The sequence below is a fragment of the Aethalodelphis obliquidens genome, unplaced genomic scaffold (genome assembly GCF_003676395.1).
Source record: "Aethalodelphis obliquidens isolate GAN/ISIS:26980383/991018 unplaced genomic scaffold, ASM367639v1 scaffold1, whole genome shotgun sequence".
Taxonomy (NCBI): domain Eukaryota; kingdom Metazoa; phylum Chordata; class Mammalia; order Artiodactyla; family Delphinidae; genus Aethalodelphis; species Aethalodelphis obliquidens.
The window spans coordinates 65,631,598-65,650,383 of record NW_020837945.1 but is presented as its reverse complement, the minus strand read 5'-3'; the positions used below and the strand labels follow the sequence as shown (position 1 = coordinate 65,650,383).

Here is an 18,786-nt window from a genome sequence, read left to right as displayed (position 1 = left end):
TAGAAATGCACAACTGCCAAGACTGAATCAGGAAGAAATAGAAAATATGAACAGACCAATCACAAGCACAGAAATTGAAACTCTGATTAAAAACCTTCCAACAAACAAAAGCCCAGGACCAGATGGCTTCACAGCAAATTCTATCAAACATTTAGAGAAGAGCTAACACCTATCCTTCTCAAACTCTTCCAAAATACAGCAGAGGGAGGAACACTCCCAAACTCATTCTACAAGGCCACCATCACCCTGATACCAAAACCAGACAAGGATGTCACAAAGAAAGAAAACTACAGGCAAATATCACTGATGAACGTAGATGCAAAAATCCTCAACAAAACACTAGCAAACAGAATCCAACAGCACATTAAAAGGATCATACACCATGATCAAGTGGGGTTTATTCCAGGAATGCAAGGATTCGTCAATATACGCAAATCAATAAACGTGATATACCATATTAACAAATTGAAGGAGAAAAGCCATATGATCATCTCAATAGATGCAGAGAAAGGTTTCGACAAAATTCAACACCCATTTATGATGAAAACCCTGCAGAAAGTAGGCATAGAGGGAACTTTCCTCAACACAATAAAGGCCATATATGACAAACCACAGCCAAAATCCTATTCAATGGTGAAAACCTGAAAGCATTTCCACTAAGATCAGGAACAAGACAAGGTTGCCCACTCTCACCACTCTTATTCAACATAGTTTTGGAACTGTTAGCCACAGCAATCAGAGAAGAGAAGGAAATAAAAGGAATCCAAATTGGAAAAGAAAAAGTAAAGCTGTCACTGTTTGCAGATGACATGATACGATACATAGAAAATCCTAAAAATGCTACCAGAAAACTACTAGAGCTAATCAATGAATTTGGTAAAGTTGCAGGATACAAAATTAATGCACAGAAATCTCTGGCATTCCTATACACTAATGATGAAAAATCTGAAAGTGAAATTAAGAAAACACTCCCATTTACCACTGCAACAAAAAGAATAAAATATCTAGGAATAAACCTACCTAAGGAGACAAAAGACCTGTATGCAGAAAATTATAAGACACTGATGAAAGAAATTAAAGATGATACAAATCGATGGAGAGATATACCATGTTCTTGGATTGGAAGAATCAACATTGTGAAAATGACTCTACTACCCAAAGCAATCTACAGATTCAATGCAATCCCTATCAAAGTACCACTGGCATTTTTCACAGAATTAGAACAAAAAAATTTCACAATTTGTATGGAAACAGAAAAGACCCCGAATAGCCAAAACAATCTTGAAAATGAAAAATGGAGCTGGAGGAATCTCGCTCCCTGACTGCAGACTATACTACAAAGCTACAGTAATCAAGACAGTATGGTACTGGCACAAAAACAGAAATATAGATCAATGGAACAGGATAGAAAGCCCAGAGATAAACCCACACATATATGGTCACCTTATCTTTGATAAAGGAGGAAGGAATGTACAGTGGATGAAGGACAGAATCCTCAATAAGTGGTGCTGGGAAAACTGGACAGGTACATATAAAAGTATGAGATTAGAACACTCCCTAACACCATACACAAAAATAAGCTCAAAATGGATTAAAGACCTAAATGTAAGGCCAGAAACTATCAAACTCTTAGAGGAAAACAGGCAGAACACTGTATGATATAAATCACAGCAAGATCTTTTCTGACCCACCTCCTAGAGAAATGGAAATAAAAACAAACAATTGGTGCCTAATGAAACTTAAAAGGTTTTGCACAGCAAAGGAAACCATAAATAAGACCAAAAGACAACCCTCAGAATGGCAGAAAATATTTGAAAATGAAGTAACTGACAAAGGATTCATCTCCAAAATTTATAAGCAGCTCATGCAGCTCAATAACAAAATAACAAACAACCCAATCCAAAAATGGGCAGAAGACCTAAACAGACATTTCTCCAAAGAAGGTATACAGACTGCCAACAAACACATGAAAGAATGCTCAACATCATTAATCATTAGGGAAATGCAAATCAAAACTACAATGAGATATCATCTCACACCAGTCAGAATGGCCATCATCAAAAATCTAGAAACAATAAATGCTGGAGAAGGTGTGGAGAAAAGGGAACACTCTTGCAGTGCTGGTGGGAATGTGAGTTGGTACAGGCACTATGGAGAACAGTATGGAGGTTCCTTAAAAAACTACAAATAGAACTACCATATGACCCAGCAATCCCACTACTGGGCATATACCCTGAGAAAACCATAATTCAAAAAGAGTCATGTACCAAAATGTTCATTGCAGCTCTATTTACAATAGCCCGGAGATGGAAACAACCTTAGTGTCCATCATCGGATGAACGGATAAAGAAGATGTGGCACATATATACAATGGAATATTACTCAGCCATAAAAAGAAACGAAATTGAGCTATTTGTAATGAGGGGGATGGACCTAGAGTCTGTCATATAGAGTGAAGTAAGTCAGAAAGAGAAAGACAAATACCATATGCTAACACATATATATGGAATTTAAGGGAAAAAAATGTCATGAAGAACCTAGGGGTAAGACAGGAATAAAGACACAGAGCTACTAGAGAATGGACTTGAGGATATGGGGAGGGGGAAGAGTTAGCTGTGACAAAGTGAGAGAGTGGCATGGACATATATACACTACCAAACGTAAAATAGATAGCTAGTGGGAAGCAGCCACATAGCACAGGGAGATCAGCTCGGTGCTTTGTGACAACCTAGAGGGGTGGGATAGGGAGGGTGGGAGGGAGGGAGACACAAGAGGGAAGAGATAATGGGAACATATGTATATGTATAACTGATTCACTTTGTTATAAAGCAGAAACTAACACACCATTGTAAAGCAATTATACTCCAATAAAGATGTAAAAAAAAAAAAAAAATCTACAATGAGGTACCTCCTCACACCAGAATGGCCAGAATGTCTGTCATCAAAAAGTCTACGAACAATAAATGCTGGAGAGGGTGTGGAGAAAAGGGAACCCTCCTACACTGTTGGTGGGAATTTAAATTGGTACAACCACTATGGAGAACAGTATGGAGGTTCCTTAAAAAACTAAAAATAGCACTACCATATGACCCAGCAATCCCACTCCTGGGCATATATCTGGAGACAACCACAATTCAAGAAGATACATGCACCCCAAGTTCATTGCAACACTATTTACAACAGTGAAGACACCGAAGCAACCTAAATGTCCATCAACAGAGGAATGGATAAAGAACATGTGGTACATATATACAATGGAATACTACGCAGCCATTAAAAAATAATACCATATTCAGAAACATGGCATTATCATACTAACTGAAGATTATCATACTAACTGATGTCAGACAAAAGACAAATATCATATGATATCCCCTATATGTGGAATATAAAAAAAATGATACAAATGAACTTCTTTACAAAACAGAAACAGGCTCAAACTTCAAAAACAAAGTTATGGTTACCAAAGGGTAAAGATGGTGTGGGGGGGATAAATTAGGAGTTTGGGATTAACACACTACTATATATAAAATAGCTAACCAACAAGGACCTACTGTATAGCACGGGGAAATCTACTCAATATTCTGTAATAACCTATATGGGGAAAGAATCTGAAAAAGAATGGGTATATGTATATGTATAACTAAATCACCTTGGTGTACACCTGAAACTAACACAACATGGTAAATCAACTATATTCTAATATAAAATAAAAATTAAATTTAAAAAACAAACTGAAGGATAAAAGCCATATGATCATCACAATAGATGCAGAAAAAGCTTTTGACAAAATTCAACATCCATTTATGATAAAACGTCTCCTCCACAAAGTGGGTGTAGAGGGAACATACATCAACATAATAAAGGCCAAATATGAATTAAATGAAAAATGAATTAAACACCTAAATGTAAGAGCAGAAAGCATAAAACTCCTAGAAGAAAACACAGGCAGAACATACTGGCATAAATTGTAGCAATATTTTTTGGCTCTGTCTCCTAAGGCAAAGGAAAGAAAAGCAAAAATAAATAAATGGGACCTAATTAAACTTAAAAGCTTTTGCACAGCAAAGGAAATCATTGACAAAATGAAAAGACAACTTACTGAATGGGAGAAATACTTGCAAATAATAAGACCAATAAAGGATTATTATCCAAAATATATAAATAGCTCATACAACTCAATATCAGAAAAACAAACCCAATTTAAAATGGGCAGACGACTTGAATAAACATTTTTTTTTGGCCGTGGCATGCGAGATCTTAGTTCATCTACCAGGGATCAAACCCACACCCCCTGCAGTGGGAGTGCAGAGTCTTAATCACTGGACTGCCAGGGAAGTCCCTTGAATAAACATTTTTTTAAAAAGAAGACATACAGATGGCCAACAGGCACACGTAAAGATGCTCAACATTGCTAATCATCAGAGAAATGCAAATCAAACCCACAGTGAGATATCACCTCACACCTGTCAAAAGGGCTATCATCAAAAAGACCACAAATAACAAATGTTCGAGAGGGTGTGGAGAAAAGGGAACCCTCATGCAATGTCAGTGGGAATTTAAATTGATGCAACCACTTTGGAGAACAGTATGGAGGTTCCTCAAAAAAGTAAAAATAGAACTACCATATGATCCAGCAGTCCCACTCCTGGGTATGTATCTGAAGAAATGAAAATACTAATTGGAAAAGATACATGTACCCCAATGTTCATAGCAGCATTATTTACAATAGCCAAGAAATGGAAGCAACCTAAGTGTCCATTAATAGAGGAATGGATAAAAAGACATGGTGTGTGTGTGTGTGTGTGTGTGTGTAAACACACACACACACACACAATGGAATACTATCTAGCCATAAAAAGAATGAAATTTTGCCATTTACAACAACATGGATCAACCTGGAAGGTATTATGCTTCATGAAGTAAGTCAGACAAAGACAAATACTGTATGTTTTCACTACACGTGGAATCTAAAAAAATCAAACAAATGAATTTAACAAAACAGAAACAGATCTTCAAATATAGAGAACAAACTAGTGGTTACCAGTGAGGAAAGGGGAAGTTGGGAGGGGCAAGATAGGGGTAGGAGATTAAGAAGTACAAACTACCACATATAAAATAAATAAGCTACAAGGATATATTGTAGAGCACAGGGAATATAGCCAATATTTTATGATAACTTTAAATGGAGTATAATCTATAAAATTTTAAATCACTGTGTTGTACACCTGAAACTAATATAATGTTATAAATCAACTAGACCTCAATAAAAAAATTTTTTTTAATTCATCCAAATAAAAATTAATAATGAGATATCTCAAACAGTCTGTATGTAATACTACTTAATTTGGGGTAAAGAGTGTAACACATGGATGTCTTATTTGGAACGAGAAACAAAAGGCCCTAGTGTGCGCTCCCTGTCCAGGTGGCTTTCTTCGTTTGGGCTACATCCACACAAAGGGAAGAAGTTAGGACTTGCCCAGCTTGCCCACAGACAAGTCCCACTGATTCCTTTACATCTCGTGCCCCCTCCAGCGGCTTCCCCTCAGAGCCAGGAGAAGCTGGGGAGGGGGGTCACAAACTAGTAACTATTAAACAGAGGATTTCCCCCCTCCTTCAGTTCCCTCAGGTGGAATTGATCTGAAGCAGGTTGGCCTCACCTTGGACAGAGGAGAAGGAGCAAGGAGTTGCATATTTTCTTAAGGATCTAGAAAACATAAGATCCCTTTTATAATATAAGGTGATAGAAAAATATTATTTGATTTAATTTAACAAAATTAAATTTTGTTGGTAGAGGCACCATCATACACTGTTGATGGGAGTATGAATTAGAACAATCTTTTTGTGGGGGCAGTTTGGTGGTATCTATCAAAATATAAAACACACATACCTTATTTCCAGCACTGTACTGCTAGGAGTTTACTCTCAGAAGCATGACCAGGGTGTTCACTGCTATTTATAGGAAAACACACTGGGAACAAACTAGATGCTTATTGCTGGGGTGGGTACTGGTTTAAAAAAGTACAATCATGTAATGGGAAAACAAGATATTTCTTTGTTCTCGTCCAATGCATTAGAACTACCATTCCTTTCTCACTGGTTATGTGATCTTAAATATTAACACTTCTCTTAAACCTGTCTAGAATTCCCCTGCAAACTCTAAAGCCTCCCAAGCTCTTATTTCACTTAAATATATTTTTTTAACATCTTTATTGGGGTATAATTGCTTTACAATGGTGTGTTAGTTTCTGCTTTATAACAAAGTGAATCAGTTATACATATACATATGTTCCCATATCTCTTCCCTCTTGCGTCTCCCTCCCTCCCTCCCTCCCTATCACTTAAATATTAATCTTCTGGTTGCATCCTTCCCTATGGGATCAGGACTGTCACCAATAGTCTGAAAGCTCCGGAAGAACACTTTTTAAAAACACATATTTTTTCTCCTTCTCTATCGACTAAAAGCATCAATCTTTAAAAACATGCCACTTTTGGCAAACGATAAGTGAGGATATTTATACTGAGATCAGTCCTGGCAGGAACAGGAGATATTGTGACTCACGCAGAGCTGCAGAGTCAATTTAGGTCTGTCAGGCTTCTCAGCTTTTCAACACCTGCCTTGCACATGCCCTGCCTGCAAAAGGCTACTACAGTTGGAAAACCCTGTATATTCTCAACATTTGCTTTACATTGAAAAAAAAATCAAATTACAAAATACAAACTTATGGTTACCAAAGGGGAAAGAGGTGGGGGAGGGATAAATTAGGAGTATGGGATTAACATATACACAAGTATATGTTAAGACAAGTATATATAAAACAGATAAAGCAAGTATATATAAAACAGATAAACAACAATTCACTGTGTAGCCTGGGGAACAAAATTCAGTATCTTGTAATAACCTACAGTGGAAAAGAATTAGAAGATATATATATAAACTGAATCACTTTGCTGTACACCTGAAACTAACATAATATTGTAAATCAACTATATTTCAATAAAAACCAAACCAAAACAACAACAACCAAAATACACCTCTTCTGGGAATTTGGGAACTGCCTCTTTTTTTTTTAATTGGAGTATAGTTGCTTTACAATGGTGTGTGAGTTTCTGCTGTAGACAAAATGAATCAGCTGTACGTATACATACATCCCCTCCCTCTCGAGCCTCCCCCGCCCACCAACCCTCCATCCCACCCCTCGGGAATTGCCTCTTCAAGAAGGTTTGGATTTTGACGCTCCATCAAACTTATTAGAACTGCACCTATCCATACTAGAGGTGATTATATTCTGCAGTCAGACAGCATCGAGGGAACCTGACCTCTGAAATAAGAAAATGCAGTGATTCTCCTTCAGAATTTTCCCCATACCTCTGCTCAGCTTTAAATCTCTGGAATATTGAAAATAGTTTCTACCTTTAAAAAGATCATCACGGGCTTCCCTGGTGGCGCAGTGGTTGAGAGTCCGCCTGCCGATGCAGGGGACACGGGTTCGTGCCCTAGTCTGGGAAGATCACACATGCCACGGAGCGGCTGGGCCTGTGAGCCATGGCCGCTGAGCCTGCGTGTCCAGAGCCTGTGCTCTGCAACGGGAGAGGCCACAACAGTGAGAGGCCCGTGTACCGCAAAAAAAAAAAAAAAAAAGAATGAATAAATAAATAAAATTAAAAAAAAACAGATCATCACGTGGAACATTTGCATTGGCTTACCTTTTTCTTTGACAAAGTCCTTTTGCAACTCTGGGATCAGGAAACTATAAACCAACTCGGCAACGATCTCCTCTGACTGAAGCTGAGTTCGACTAAAAAGTAAAAAACAAATTAAACGAGTATTTCCTTTGTTGCCTTACTTGAGCTGCCGATTTATACTTGGATCCTCCTTGTTTGTGTAAGGAACTCCACCGCTCAAATCCCACCACTGCCTTTTCCTTAAGTGATCTGAAGTAGCACATTCCTGGTGAGTTTGGTTAACTCCATGGAAAATCCAAATTTGTCCTTCACTTAGCCTGCCTACCAGGACGGGAGTATTAGAGATACAACTTACAAATGGAAGCCAGAAACTCTGCGGTGATGTCCAAGTAAAATTGGACATACTTAATCACATTGCTTTCATGCTTTGTGATATTCTAAAAGTAAGAAATATGAAAGTGCTCCAGACTGCAGAGGATAACTGAAAATTCTATTCCCAATGCTCTTACCATACAAAGGTACAGGCCTGCTGGCTGCTGCTAAAACAATGCATACTGAAGCATGAGTTATATATTTGTTTCTCCTTGGTGGTAAAATCTTAAGCTCTTGAAGAATACATATGAGTAACAGCAAAAGGCTGTCCATCCCACCATCTGTCCCCTTGGTACACACCGGCTTTCCATTTCATAAGCAATGTCATTGATTTCCTCAGCCATCTTCTCTATTTCTGCCCTGGCTTGTTCTTCTGCAGTATTCTCTTCAGTGTTCAGTATTATATCCTCCAGATAGGAAGTTACAGTACTTTGGTGAACTTTAATTACCTGCAAAACCCCAAAATACTCCAGTTACTCAGAATAGGAATGCTACTACTGTACACAAGAAAAATGCATGAATATTGGTTGACTTTTTTAGCACATCTACTTCATTCATCAGTAGTCCCCTCATTCATTATTGTTTTTTTTTTAAACTACAGATAGTCTGTTTCTAATCCACCTATCTACCCACTCTGGCTCATTTTAGAATTATGGGGTGGGCGATACAACACTGCAGAAGGATCATGGGCTTGAGTCAATAACCCTGTTTTGGATCCTGGCTTTATTCTTACCAGCAGTGTAATTTGGTCAAGCTACCTAACTGTGGCAGAGACTAAGATGTATTACACAATGTCCTTTCTTTATTCCTCTTAAAGGATTCTTACAGGGAAAGACATAGCTTTTTTTTTTTTCTCTCTTTTCATTTCTCATTTCATGGGGACAAAATGCAGGAGCACCAGTCATCTTAAACTGCCATGAGGGTCATACCCAAGGGACAGAAAAGCAGGAAGCTAGAAGGATCCTGGGTCTCTGGTGAATTTTTTTAACTATCTTCTCAGCCCTGGGCTGCTGCTTTTTAAAGCTTTCTTGAAAGAATATAGACTATACATTTAGAAAAGTGCAGAGCACATAAATGTACAGTGCAATGAATGAGGGTCAAGCCACTGCTAGGATCCCAGAGGTCACTGTGAGTTCTACCTGACCACAGACCCTTCCCACTCTCATGAGTTTATGGTAAAGACTTCCTATTCTTTAGGGCTGTGCTCCCTAAGTATATAACCATAAATAATACAGTTTAGTTTTACCTGTTTTACAGATGGATACCAAGGAAGTATCACAAGCATCAAGGGTGTCATACTTAGTTTTGTATGCATTCTGTCTCAACAGATTTTGAGCTTTGGCAGAAGGGCACTTTTTATTTAATGTGTGTGTATTTCTTTGTGTCTGAGATAATGCTTGGGACTCAGTAACAACTCAGTACCTGCTTCTTGACTGGCACTGCAGCAGGACTCTGAATATGAAATGTTTACTGAATATCTACCTGTAAAACACCAAGTCCATAACCTTGAATCCCTATGCCTTCCTTATGGGAGAGACCCAATGACCAGTTTAATACAGTTCAACCGAACAACCAACCAACCAACCAAAATATATTTTCTTAAAGTCTGTTATGTACAGAGGGCTATGCTGGTGCTGTGGAAGGCATGTGCCTGCTCCCATGGAGACCACAGACTTATTCAGGAAACAAGTCACACCTAGATGGAACGATTAGACAGTTGAGTCTTGTAATAGTTCAGAGGTGGAAAGTTTAATTTGGTTCACCTCTAGTAATAGATGTACTTGTGTGTTTACATATATCTTTATAAATGTGTATGTTTCTGGACACATTTGTGCTTGTAGGTGCGTAAGTGAATAAGGAAACGTATGGGTGGCTATATGTGTGTACCTCCCATCTCTGCTAATATTGTGCATGTGGGCTTATGTTTGTGAGTGTATCTTAACTTACAGATGTGCAAAAGTGTGTATGTGTTTAAAATATGAGTCTATGACTTTCTGTATCTATGTTTCTCAATATCTACATGTTATTTTTCTGGAAATTTACTCGTGTACATTTCTTGGTTCTGGTATATTTATGTGCAAGCATATTTATCTTTAAGAGGGTCATATGATGGGAGATAGGGAATTTAAATGATGCTGGGGTCCAGAGATGGATACATTTTTTACATAAATGTTCCTTAAATCAGGCTGGAAGGGTCATCTTAACCCTTTCTTGCCCCTCCTAGACATGCTGACATTTCCTGGGATCATTCCCACTTAAGAGATACCTTCCTAGAAGCCTTTCACCAGCTTCTTCCTTTCCGTGTTTCTGAGTATAGTGGTTCCTCTGTCTCTTTCCTTTTATTTTCACTCCCAACTGGTTCTTCCCATCCCAGCTGGTTTTTCCTTAGTGATATTAGGTAGAGGATAGTAAATTCTGGTTTGCTAAAAATTTCTACATTTCAGCAACTTTTTTTTTTTTTTTGCAGTACACAGGCCTCTCACTGTTGGGGCCTCTCCCGTTGCGAAGCACAGGCTCTGGACGCGCAGGCTCAGCAGCCATGGCTCACGGGCCTAGCCGCTCCGCGGCATGTGGGATCCTCCCGGACTGGGGCACGAACCCGTGTCCCCTGCATTGGCAGGCGGACTCTCAACCACTGCACCGCCAGGGAAGCCCTCAGTAACTCTTTTTAAGGAAAAATGTGTTAGGATGGTAGGAAGCTAGAATATGAATTATTATTATAGGCTGTATGACACTATAATTAAAAAGATTTAACCCAAAACTTTTTAAAGTTGTATAGAGGATGGGAAGTCTGTTTAATTTTAATCAATTTCTTATCTGAAAAAACACATACCAAATACTATTCAGGGGTCAATCCTAATTCCATGGGAATTGGGTAAATCCTTTGAATCCCAGATCAAATAAGAAGACCCCAACTTGACATAACTTTTTTTTTTTTGCTTGAGGAGCTCAAAACTATCCACATATATTAATACAATTCAGACAGCCTCTTAGATAGGAATTTTTTTAAGTTCCAGGTTGGCTCTTTCTGCCTTTCCCATGTGGCCCGCATCTGCACAAGGGAAACTCACAGCCTTTGCCTTAGCATATTCTGGGTGTGCTGGCCGCCCATGCAGCCTCTTCTGTGCCCACCTCCCCTCAGCCTGCCCAGCTTCCTCCTCTCCATTCCGGGGGTGAGACGCCCTAACTGAAAGAATACACATCAAGCTCTCCAAGAAAGGGGAAGTACTCGTCGCCACCTCTGGGTGTGATTTTTGGGGGAATTAGTCACAGCACAGCTCCCTTTAAAGAAATCTTCCTCACAAATCCCCTCCCATTTTAACACTTGAGCTTTTGTATACTTGATGAGGGTGAGAGTGCTTTGAGATATTACTGGTTCCTCAGATTTCCTCTGAGTTTGCATCTTGGTCACTTTGGAATTTCACATCTATTGGGTCTTGGTCAGAATTCGAATTTACCAGCCTGGCATTCCTAATTCCCAAGATTGTATCTTTAGTCAAAATCTCTCTTCGAAACTCTATCTTGTATATCCATCTGCTGAAATGCCACCTCCACTAAGATGTCTCAAACTTAATATAAATCATTCATTCCACTCCTGCCCCTAAACCTATTACACCCTCAGCTTTCCCGCCTCAGAAAATAGAACCGTCACCTCCCCACTCACTGACACCGGAAACTGGACATCATACTTGCCTTTACCCCATTTCTCACTCTGGCCTGAGTTACTTCATCAGTCTCCTTCCAGGTCTCCTTGTTTCCACCCTGTCCTCCCCTACAACCTGTTCACACAGCAAAGCAGAGTGACTTCTTCAAAATATGTCACCGGGCCCCATTTGTTTCCTTCATGAAACTTAACACATTTTCTGATCCTACACTTATTCGCATGTTATATAGGATTTAAGCACCAGGAGAGAAGGGGCCACACCTGGTTTTTCCCTCCAAAGTAGCCCCAGTGCCTTTGCACAGTGCTGGGCATACCATAGGAACTCAATACATTATTTGTTGAAGACAATGAAAAACAAAAAACGAAAGTCATTTCATATCATGAGTTTCCTGGCAACGTCCCCACTTGCCTCCTTAAATATCTGGTCCTCCTCCTGCAGGCGCCTCTCTTCCACCTGGCGCCGGCCACTCTCTTCGGCTTCACGCATCCTGCGCTGCCTCTCAGCCAACATGACCAGGGCGTGGACCCTCCTCTCCTCCTGCAGTCTCACCAGCTCTTTGGACAGGAAGTCAAACATGTCTGCCAGCACCCATCCTTCCAGTCCAGCCAAATGGTTTTCAATCAGTGACACCTTAAAAATAATAATGTAACTATGAGGATACAAATTCCACTAAGAATGGTGATTTATGAGGAGGGATGCTGGATTATCCTTGACAGTCACTTCACTTTCAGAATGCACTTAGTTTTTATTAGGAATATTATCTCCAGACTGGCCCCATCCCAAGGGTTTTACTAGGAAAACTTACGATACAGACTTAGACTTGAGAAAGTAGATTGCTCAGTCAGTCACTGACAGATGATCGTCTTCAAATTATAAAGGGGATTTAGCAAAACATTTGTTAGTGTCCACACGGAATTTTTTTTTTCTTTCAATTTTATCCAGAAGGTAAAGTGCTTGGGTCTCCCCAGACGTGAAGGGAAATGTCAAGGTTTTTATTAAAAGATAATGTTGGAGTTCAAAAAAATAGAATCGCTTAAAAATTCACTCATGATACCTTTTAATTTTTCAATGCTTTGTCCTTTAACACAAGTTTGGGGAATTTTAAGATCTTCGGTAACATGAAAGTAGAAAACCTTAGTACTGTTTATTCATTTAAATAATTTCAAAGTCAGTAAGAACTATCTTTGAAACAGAGCAGGAAACAAGCCTACATGTCTGTGTAATCACTGAGGTAAAATAAGGGTTAGGGGCCTAGAGTTCTTGGCCAGGAGTAAGCCACAGTATCTATTTATGGATCTCTCTGTGCTGGCTTTGGCACCGGGGGAACAAAAGTGTTTGAGAAGATTGTACTGTGCTCCTGCTCCTATCCTCAGGGATAAGGGGAAAAGGCTCTTCTCCCAGGCACTTGCTGCTCTCACACTGACGGTTCTCCCTCAATATGAGAGAAGGAGAAAATGAGAGGATCGGCATTGCTGTAGGTACCCGTGGGGTGCCCACTCCCCCAGATGCCTGCATCTTACTGGTGTATCCAGGAACAGCTGAAGGCAAGCAGGGTGAGTTTGTGGCTATGTGACAGTTCTTCCCATTAATTCCTCCCTTAGCTCTTAGCTGTCATGATGTCTATCAAGTATTCTGAGGTAGATGGGTTGAAAATCCTGGATTGTCTTAGCTGTAGCTGCTAAAGTCTATAATCAGAAACCAGAAGGGGCCAAGGAGGGCATTTTTCCGTCCAGGTCCTGGGTATTCTGCTGCCAGGGCATTCTGCTCCCTATCTGAACAGAAGTGCAGCCCGTCTCCATCATTCCCAGGGCTCCAGGATGCCCAGATTTAGAGACTCCAGTGTCTGCATTCTCCTCTTCTTTCTCTGGTTCCTCTGCTGGGCTCACAGTCTGTGGCTTTCTTCCTCCCTCCCTGCAAACCAGCTCCCATCACTCAGAGACCATCCCCAGTCCTGCTGTCATGTAAAAGGAATAAAGTGGTGCTCGTTTCCAGGCTGCTTAATGTTTGTGCCTAATTCACAGCACAAGAGTTACGTTTGTTACTAAAGGTAACAAACTTTACTGTTTGTTAACTTAACTGTTACTAAAGGTAACAGCTTCGCTGTAAGTTTACTTTCTTTTTGTTTGGCCGTACTGCGCGGCATGTGGGATCTTAGTTCCCCAACCAGGGATCGAACCCACGCCCCCCTGCATTGGAAGTGCGGAGTCTTAACCACTGCACCGCCAGGGAAGTCCCAAGTTTACTTTCTTGTAACACTAAACTCTGTGCAAATTGGTTCTTTTTCATTTTGACTCACAGATAAGTGGGACAGATAGTAAAAGTGTATCTACACTGTAGTCAACAACATTAAATACTATGTGTCTATAGACAAATGCCAGAAGAAAGTAGGAAACACATTTACAGTTGTCAGGTCAGAGCTGCAATTAGCAGCTACTGTCAGTCACACAGAGCTCAGACGACCCGGTGAAAGTCACAGAATATCACATTAACATATTTAATATGCAGTTTAAGGAGTATGAGCTATGTACAGCTCCAAAACTCATAAATGAGTGTGGATAGTTTTTAAAATCTCATTTCTCACTTTTTTCTTATTGCTTCAATTACTTATTCATTCTGCTAAGCTCCCGCTGAAATATATTAGAGTCACCAAATATTTAAGAAAGATAGGAAGAGAAAACCTTTCAAAATTGTGGGGGTTTTTTCTTTTCGTTTTGCAAATAAAAAACTAAGAGCAGACTCAATTCAGGGAGGGCACAGCCCACTCAAATTCTGGACTGCAGCACCATTGATGAAAAATGCTGGGCTTGTGGGGGGGGTGTTTCTTTTTCATCACGTCATTTATTGTTACTATAATGTTGCTTGTATAATAATAAAAACCAAGGGCGAAAATGGGACAAGAAAAGGAAAGGAAAGGAAAGAACCTTGTGCTCGTGCAGGTTCCTCTGTCGCTGCAAGGCCAGGGTCACCTGCTTCTCGGCTTTCTTCACCAGCCTGTCCTCTTCTTGCAGTGCGTGGCTGGTGCGCAGCTCCTGGATCAACTCCAGTCGCTTCTCTTTTCCTTCAAACATCTGTGTCAAGTCAGATCAGAGAGAGCCTTTCAAATCAGCATCCGTTGTGCCAGGCACGAGGCCTCGCAGACAGTGACTTGTGAGGCACTTGTCAACAGAGGGTTCTGTTCTGCCTTTCGGGGCCACACAGCAGGTGTGTGCCACAGAGCTAGCGGTCAGCCCTCTTCTCTGCACCTTCAGCTGCTCAGGCAGAGAAGGAGCTTAGCTACAGGTTAGTTAGTTATCGACTCAGTTTCTTAAAATGCCTCTCAAAGACAAGGTGACAACTATAGGGTCATGTTAAGAAACTAGAGCCTTCTCCTCATTTCCTCTGCTCCTTCCCTAAGAAGCCTGGGGGTGGTATTTTTCATGGTCATATTTTCTTTTCCGAGAGATTTGCCCCTCATCTGGAATACAGGATCTGCTGTCTGAACTTAACTGCTGTGTTTCTCCCGGGGAAGTACTGGCAGGAGAATAGAGAATAATGCTGAACACAGGTTGCTCATCCAGCCTCCCTGAACTTACTCACCATAACTGAGTCTCTTAAGAGTTACAGCTGTCTGGGGAGAAAAACTGTTTCAGCTGAGGCTTTATATCAGTCCATTTTTAAACTGAAGCGTGAGCTTGCTCTAGTGCCACAAATAATCTGGCTAAAGCTTTTAGTCAGGAAGACCGGAGTTGAATTTGGCAGTTAACATAATCCCCCTCAGACTCATATTACTCGCCTGTAAAATGGGTAATTGATACAAAAAAAGAAAAAGCTGATATATGTAGAGCAAAGAATATATAATGTGAGCATGTGGTAAGAATTCAAAACTGTAGTTATTACTTAGCTATTTCATTTATTATTCAGGTATTGATAGCTACATACAAACGCAGATAATTGTATTACAACTTTGTGGAAAATTAGAGAATCTACTTGTGATGTTTAGGGTCAAAATTCAGGTATGAAAATTGCTGGATTTATCAATTCCAAGGAAGACACTAGCTTCACACTGCCTTGGGTACACTACAGCAAACAGCAGGCGGTCCTTTCTTGCCTTGTTACTGTGCCACTCGGGCAAACTATGGCAACTCAAGAGCACAGTACCATAGGACAGCAGGGTGCAAGAGGCAATTCACCCCAAGGAACCAAGCACATATGCGTTCTGTAAATCTATTCTCAAAGGAGAAGAACAGGGCCAGTGGTTGTACCCTACACACCATGTTCTGAACGACTCTGCCCCGGAGTAACTTTTGAAGGTAGATCACAGCCATTTCTATATCTTCTTCTTCCTAAAAAAACAAAGGGAGAACCAAGCAGCTTGAGGACAGTAGCAGTCAGCATCAAATACTTTTTTGAAGATTTATATCAAGCAAAAGATTTATATCGAGCAAAAAGCTAGATGCCAGAAGGATTTAAAGAGAATAAAACATCATCCCTCTTTGAATATATAGAACTTTAAATGTTACTTACTGTATTGTTAAAATGCATTGTTATTTTTCATTATAAATAAGTTATCATTAATAAATTACATCAGAAGCAAAAAATTCACCCACTGTCATGGTATCCTTACAAATTAAGCCATTTTCATTTTTTCTATATTCCTTTCCAGCAAAATCTTTCTTGAAGAAGTATTGCTAATAAATCCCTTTTGCAATAGTATTTTCATGTTTGATCATGCGTAGACAAAGAATACAGCTGGTCTATATCAGAGTCGAAAATGAGGTGCTTTTCACAAGAATTTAGCTAAATTGGTAAAATAAGAATATAATGGATAAGATCAGCTATCTATAAAAATCACCTTAAATAAGTGTATGTCAAAAGCAGAAAGATCAGAGTCTGCAAATTTACTTAAAGCCCCTCTGAATGCAAAAGTAATCAACAGTGGAATCGATGGCATTAACACTCGTGAATGACAACGTGTTAACCACAGGCAGTGGTCGGCACAAAGTCTAGAAAAGGGGACACTGCCCAGAAGCACATCGTGTCCAGTCAGCGGGAGCATTCCAGTCCTTCCAGAGACATCAGAGCCATCGGAGGTGCTAGTGAGATCTCCCATCAACTCCCCTCCCTCTGACAAAGCACAACAACCTTCTGTACAATTTGGCTTCTTGTGAGAACTGCCCTGTATTGGGAGATAACAAGCTGACCTCCCAAGAGCAATATCCTGATATACCAGGCAGTTATATTTCTCTCCGTAAAGTAACAAATTTGCGTTGTGGCATCTCCAGCAGTTTCTTGCAGGTTTAGTCTGAGTCAGTCCTTTAAATCCAAACCAACTATGGAATGTTGACCAAACTGAGTCTGGGGCCCTGCAAAGGTGAGGTACGGCCCTGGTCAGGGTGAACTCTCTGAGCCAGTCTTGATGTCACCTCTGGTATTGCATTCCTCTCTAATTCCAGCTGTCGTCAGCCACTTCCTCATGTGGGAAGACAGTTACAGTAAATGATCATAATTCGATCTTCTTTTTTTTTTTATTTGATGTACATCAGAATTACCTTCTGATGCCAGTTTTTCTTGGGAAGATTTTCTTCTTTGTGTTTTTATTCTTGAAAAGGATTGACTTTAGATTTCATTTCATTTTGCTTGTTTTTGTGTGTGCATTTGAAACATAAGGATAAAGGCAACGTAAGTCAGATCTTGGGAAATGAACACTTACGTTAGGTTTGTTTTTAACCCAAACTATCTGAAGAATAAACAGCAATACTGAATTTAGCTTTTCACATAAAAGAACCTTCAAACTTACATTGGAATTCATCTCCAAAGTTGGAGTTGGAAGTCGAGGTTGAGGTATTGGCTTTCTTTGGAGAAAACGCAATGGTTTCTTTGCTTCGGGGCCCTTATTCTTCTTTTCCAACAGTGCCTGAAATAACACACCAGTGAGTGTCATTTCTTACCTTTGTATTTTTTTCCCACTACCAAATCTAGGCCACAGATCTGAATATCAGTCAGAAAGAATTTTCTCTATGGCCATGCTAGGACGGTTTGAGAAAGTCCAAACCAGGGTGCACCTATGATATTCCCATGCATAAGTTAACCACTGAACAAACATGAAACATATTCTAGGTGTATCCATTTTAATCAAAAGTTTTGGAGACTTTAAACATTTTTTTTTTGAGTTTTTGAAAGGTTCTGTCATGTGTATATGCAAGCAAAACCCCCAACTCCTACCGTTCCACATGAGCTAATTTGCTGTTTTAAATGACTGCCTGGGCAATAGAAAATTGTCCTGTGTAGTAAATGACTGAAATATTTAGTATGTTTTGTTGTTATGGGGGAACTAAGGGGCATTAAATGGCAATTATCTCAAAGTGAAGAGAGCTTTACTTTGGGCTTGAAATCCTACACATCAAGATTTTTGAATATGGTTCCTTGTGGAAGAGTGTATGTGTTTCTGTTTAAACATGCACTGTATTTTCTTACTTTTGATCATCAAAAATCCTGCCAAAATTATACATAAGATTTTGTTCATCAGTTCCATTTTCAGATATAGCGGGATACTTTTTAACTTAAAAGTATCAAAAATTCTGATCTCTGTGATTTTAAAATCACACTTTCATTACTTTTTCATCACATAATTTTTATATTATTTTTTCCATAAAAACACAAATAAATGATAAAACACTTAAATAAGTGATAAAGCACTAAGCCAAGACTTGAAATTAATAAAAATATGAAAATTATGAGTAAAATTTGGAACCACATCCAATTATTGTGGTTGTAACAGAGCATCCGAGTTTCCTGAAAATAAATCTGATGGCAAATATATATAATAGCTCTATGATAATCCAAACTAATGAATCAACAGGAAGCAGCAGCAGTTTAAAAGTACAGTTTGCCCTTGAACAACATAGGTTTGAACTGCATGGATCCACTTATACATAGATTTTTTTTCAATAAATATATTAGAAAAATTTGGGGAGATTTTTGACAATTTTTAAAAACTTGCAGACAAACCACATAGCCCAGAAATATTGAAAAAGTTAGGTATGTCATGAATGCATAAAATATATGTAGATATTAGTCTATTTTA

General features: G+C 39.4%; 1 protein-coding gene across 7 annotated transcripts in view; it reads right to left on the bottom strand.

The window, feature by feature from the left end:
- Positions 1-18,786, bottom strand: part of CFAP91 (cilia and flagella associated protein 91) — a 154,719-nt gene that overhangs the window by 38,869 nt on the left and 97,064 nt on the right. For all 7 annotated transcript variants that reach the window (XR_003432631.1, XM_027105662.1, XM_027105689.1 and 4 more), the window contains 6 exons: positions 17,500-17,616; positions 15,974-16,045; positions 14,645-14,791; positions 12,132-12,353; positions 8,359-8,507; positions 7,708-7,799 (listed from right to left, as the gene is read on the bottom strand). Coding sequence is in view for 6 of the 7 variants with exons in the window: in XM_027105662.1 (XP_026961463.1) it covers positions 7,708-7,799; positions 8,359-8,507; positions 12,132-12,353; positions 14,645-14,791; positions 15,974-16,045; positions 17,500-17,616 (799 nt within the window). In the remaining variant the exon portion in view is untranslated. The remainder of the gene's footprint in view (positions 1-7,707; positions 7,800-8,358; positions 8,508-12,131; positions 12,354-14,644; positions 14,792-15,973; positions 16,046-17,499; positions 17,617-18,786) is intronic.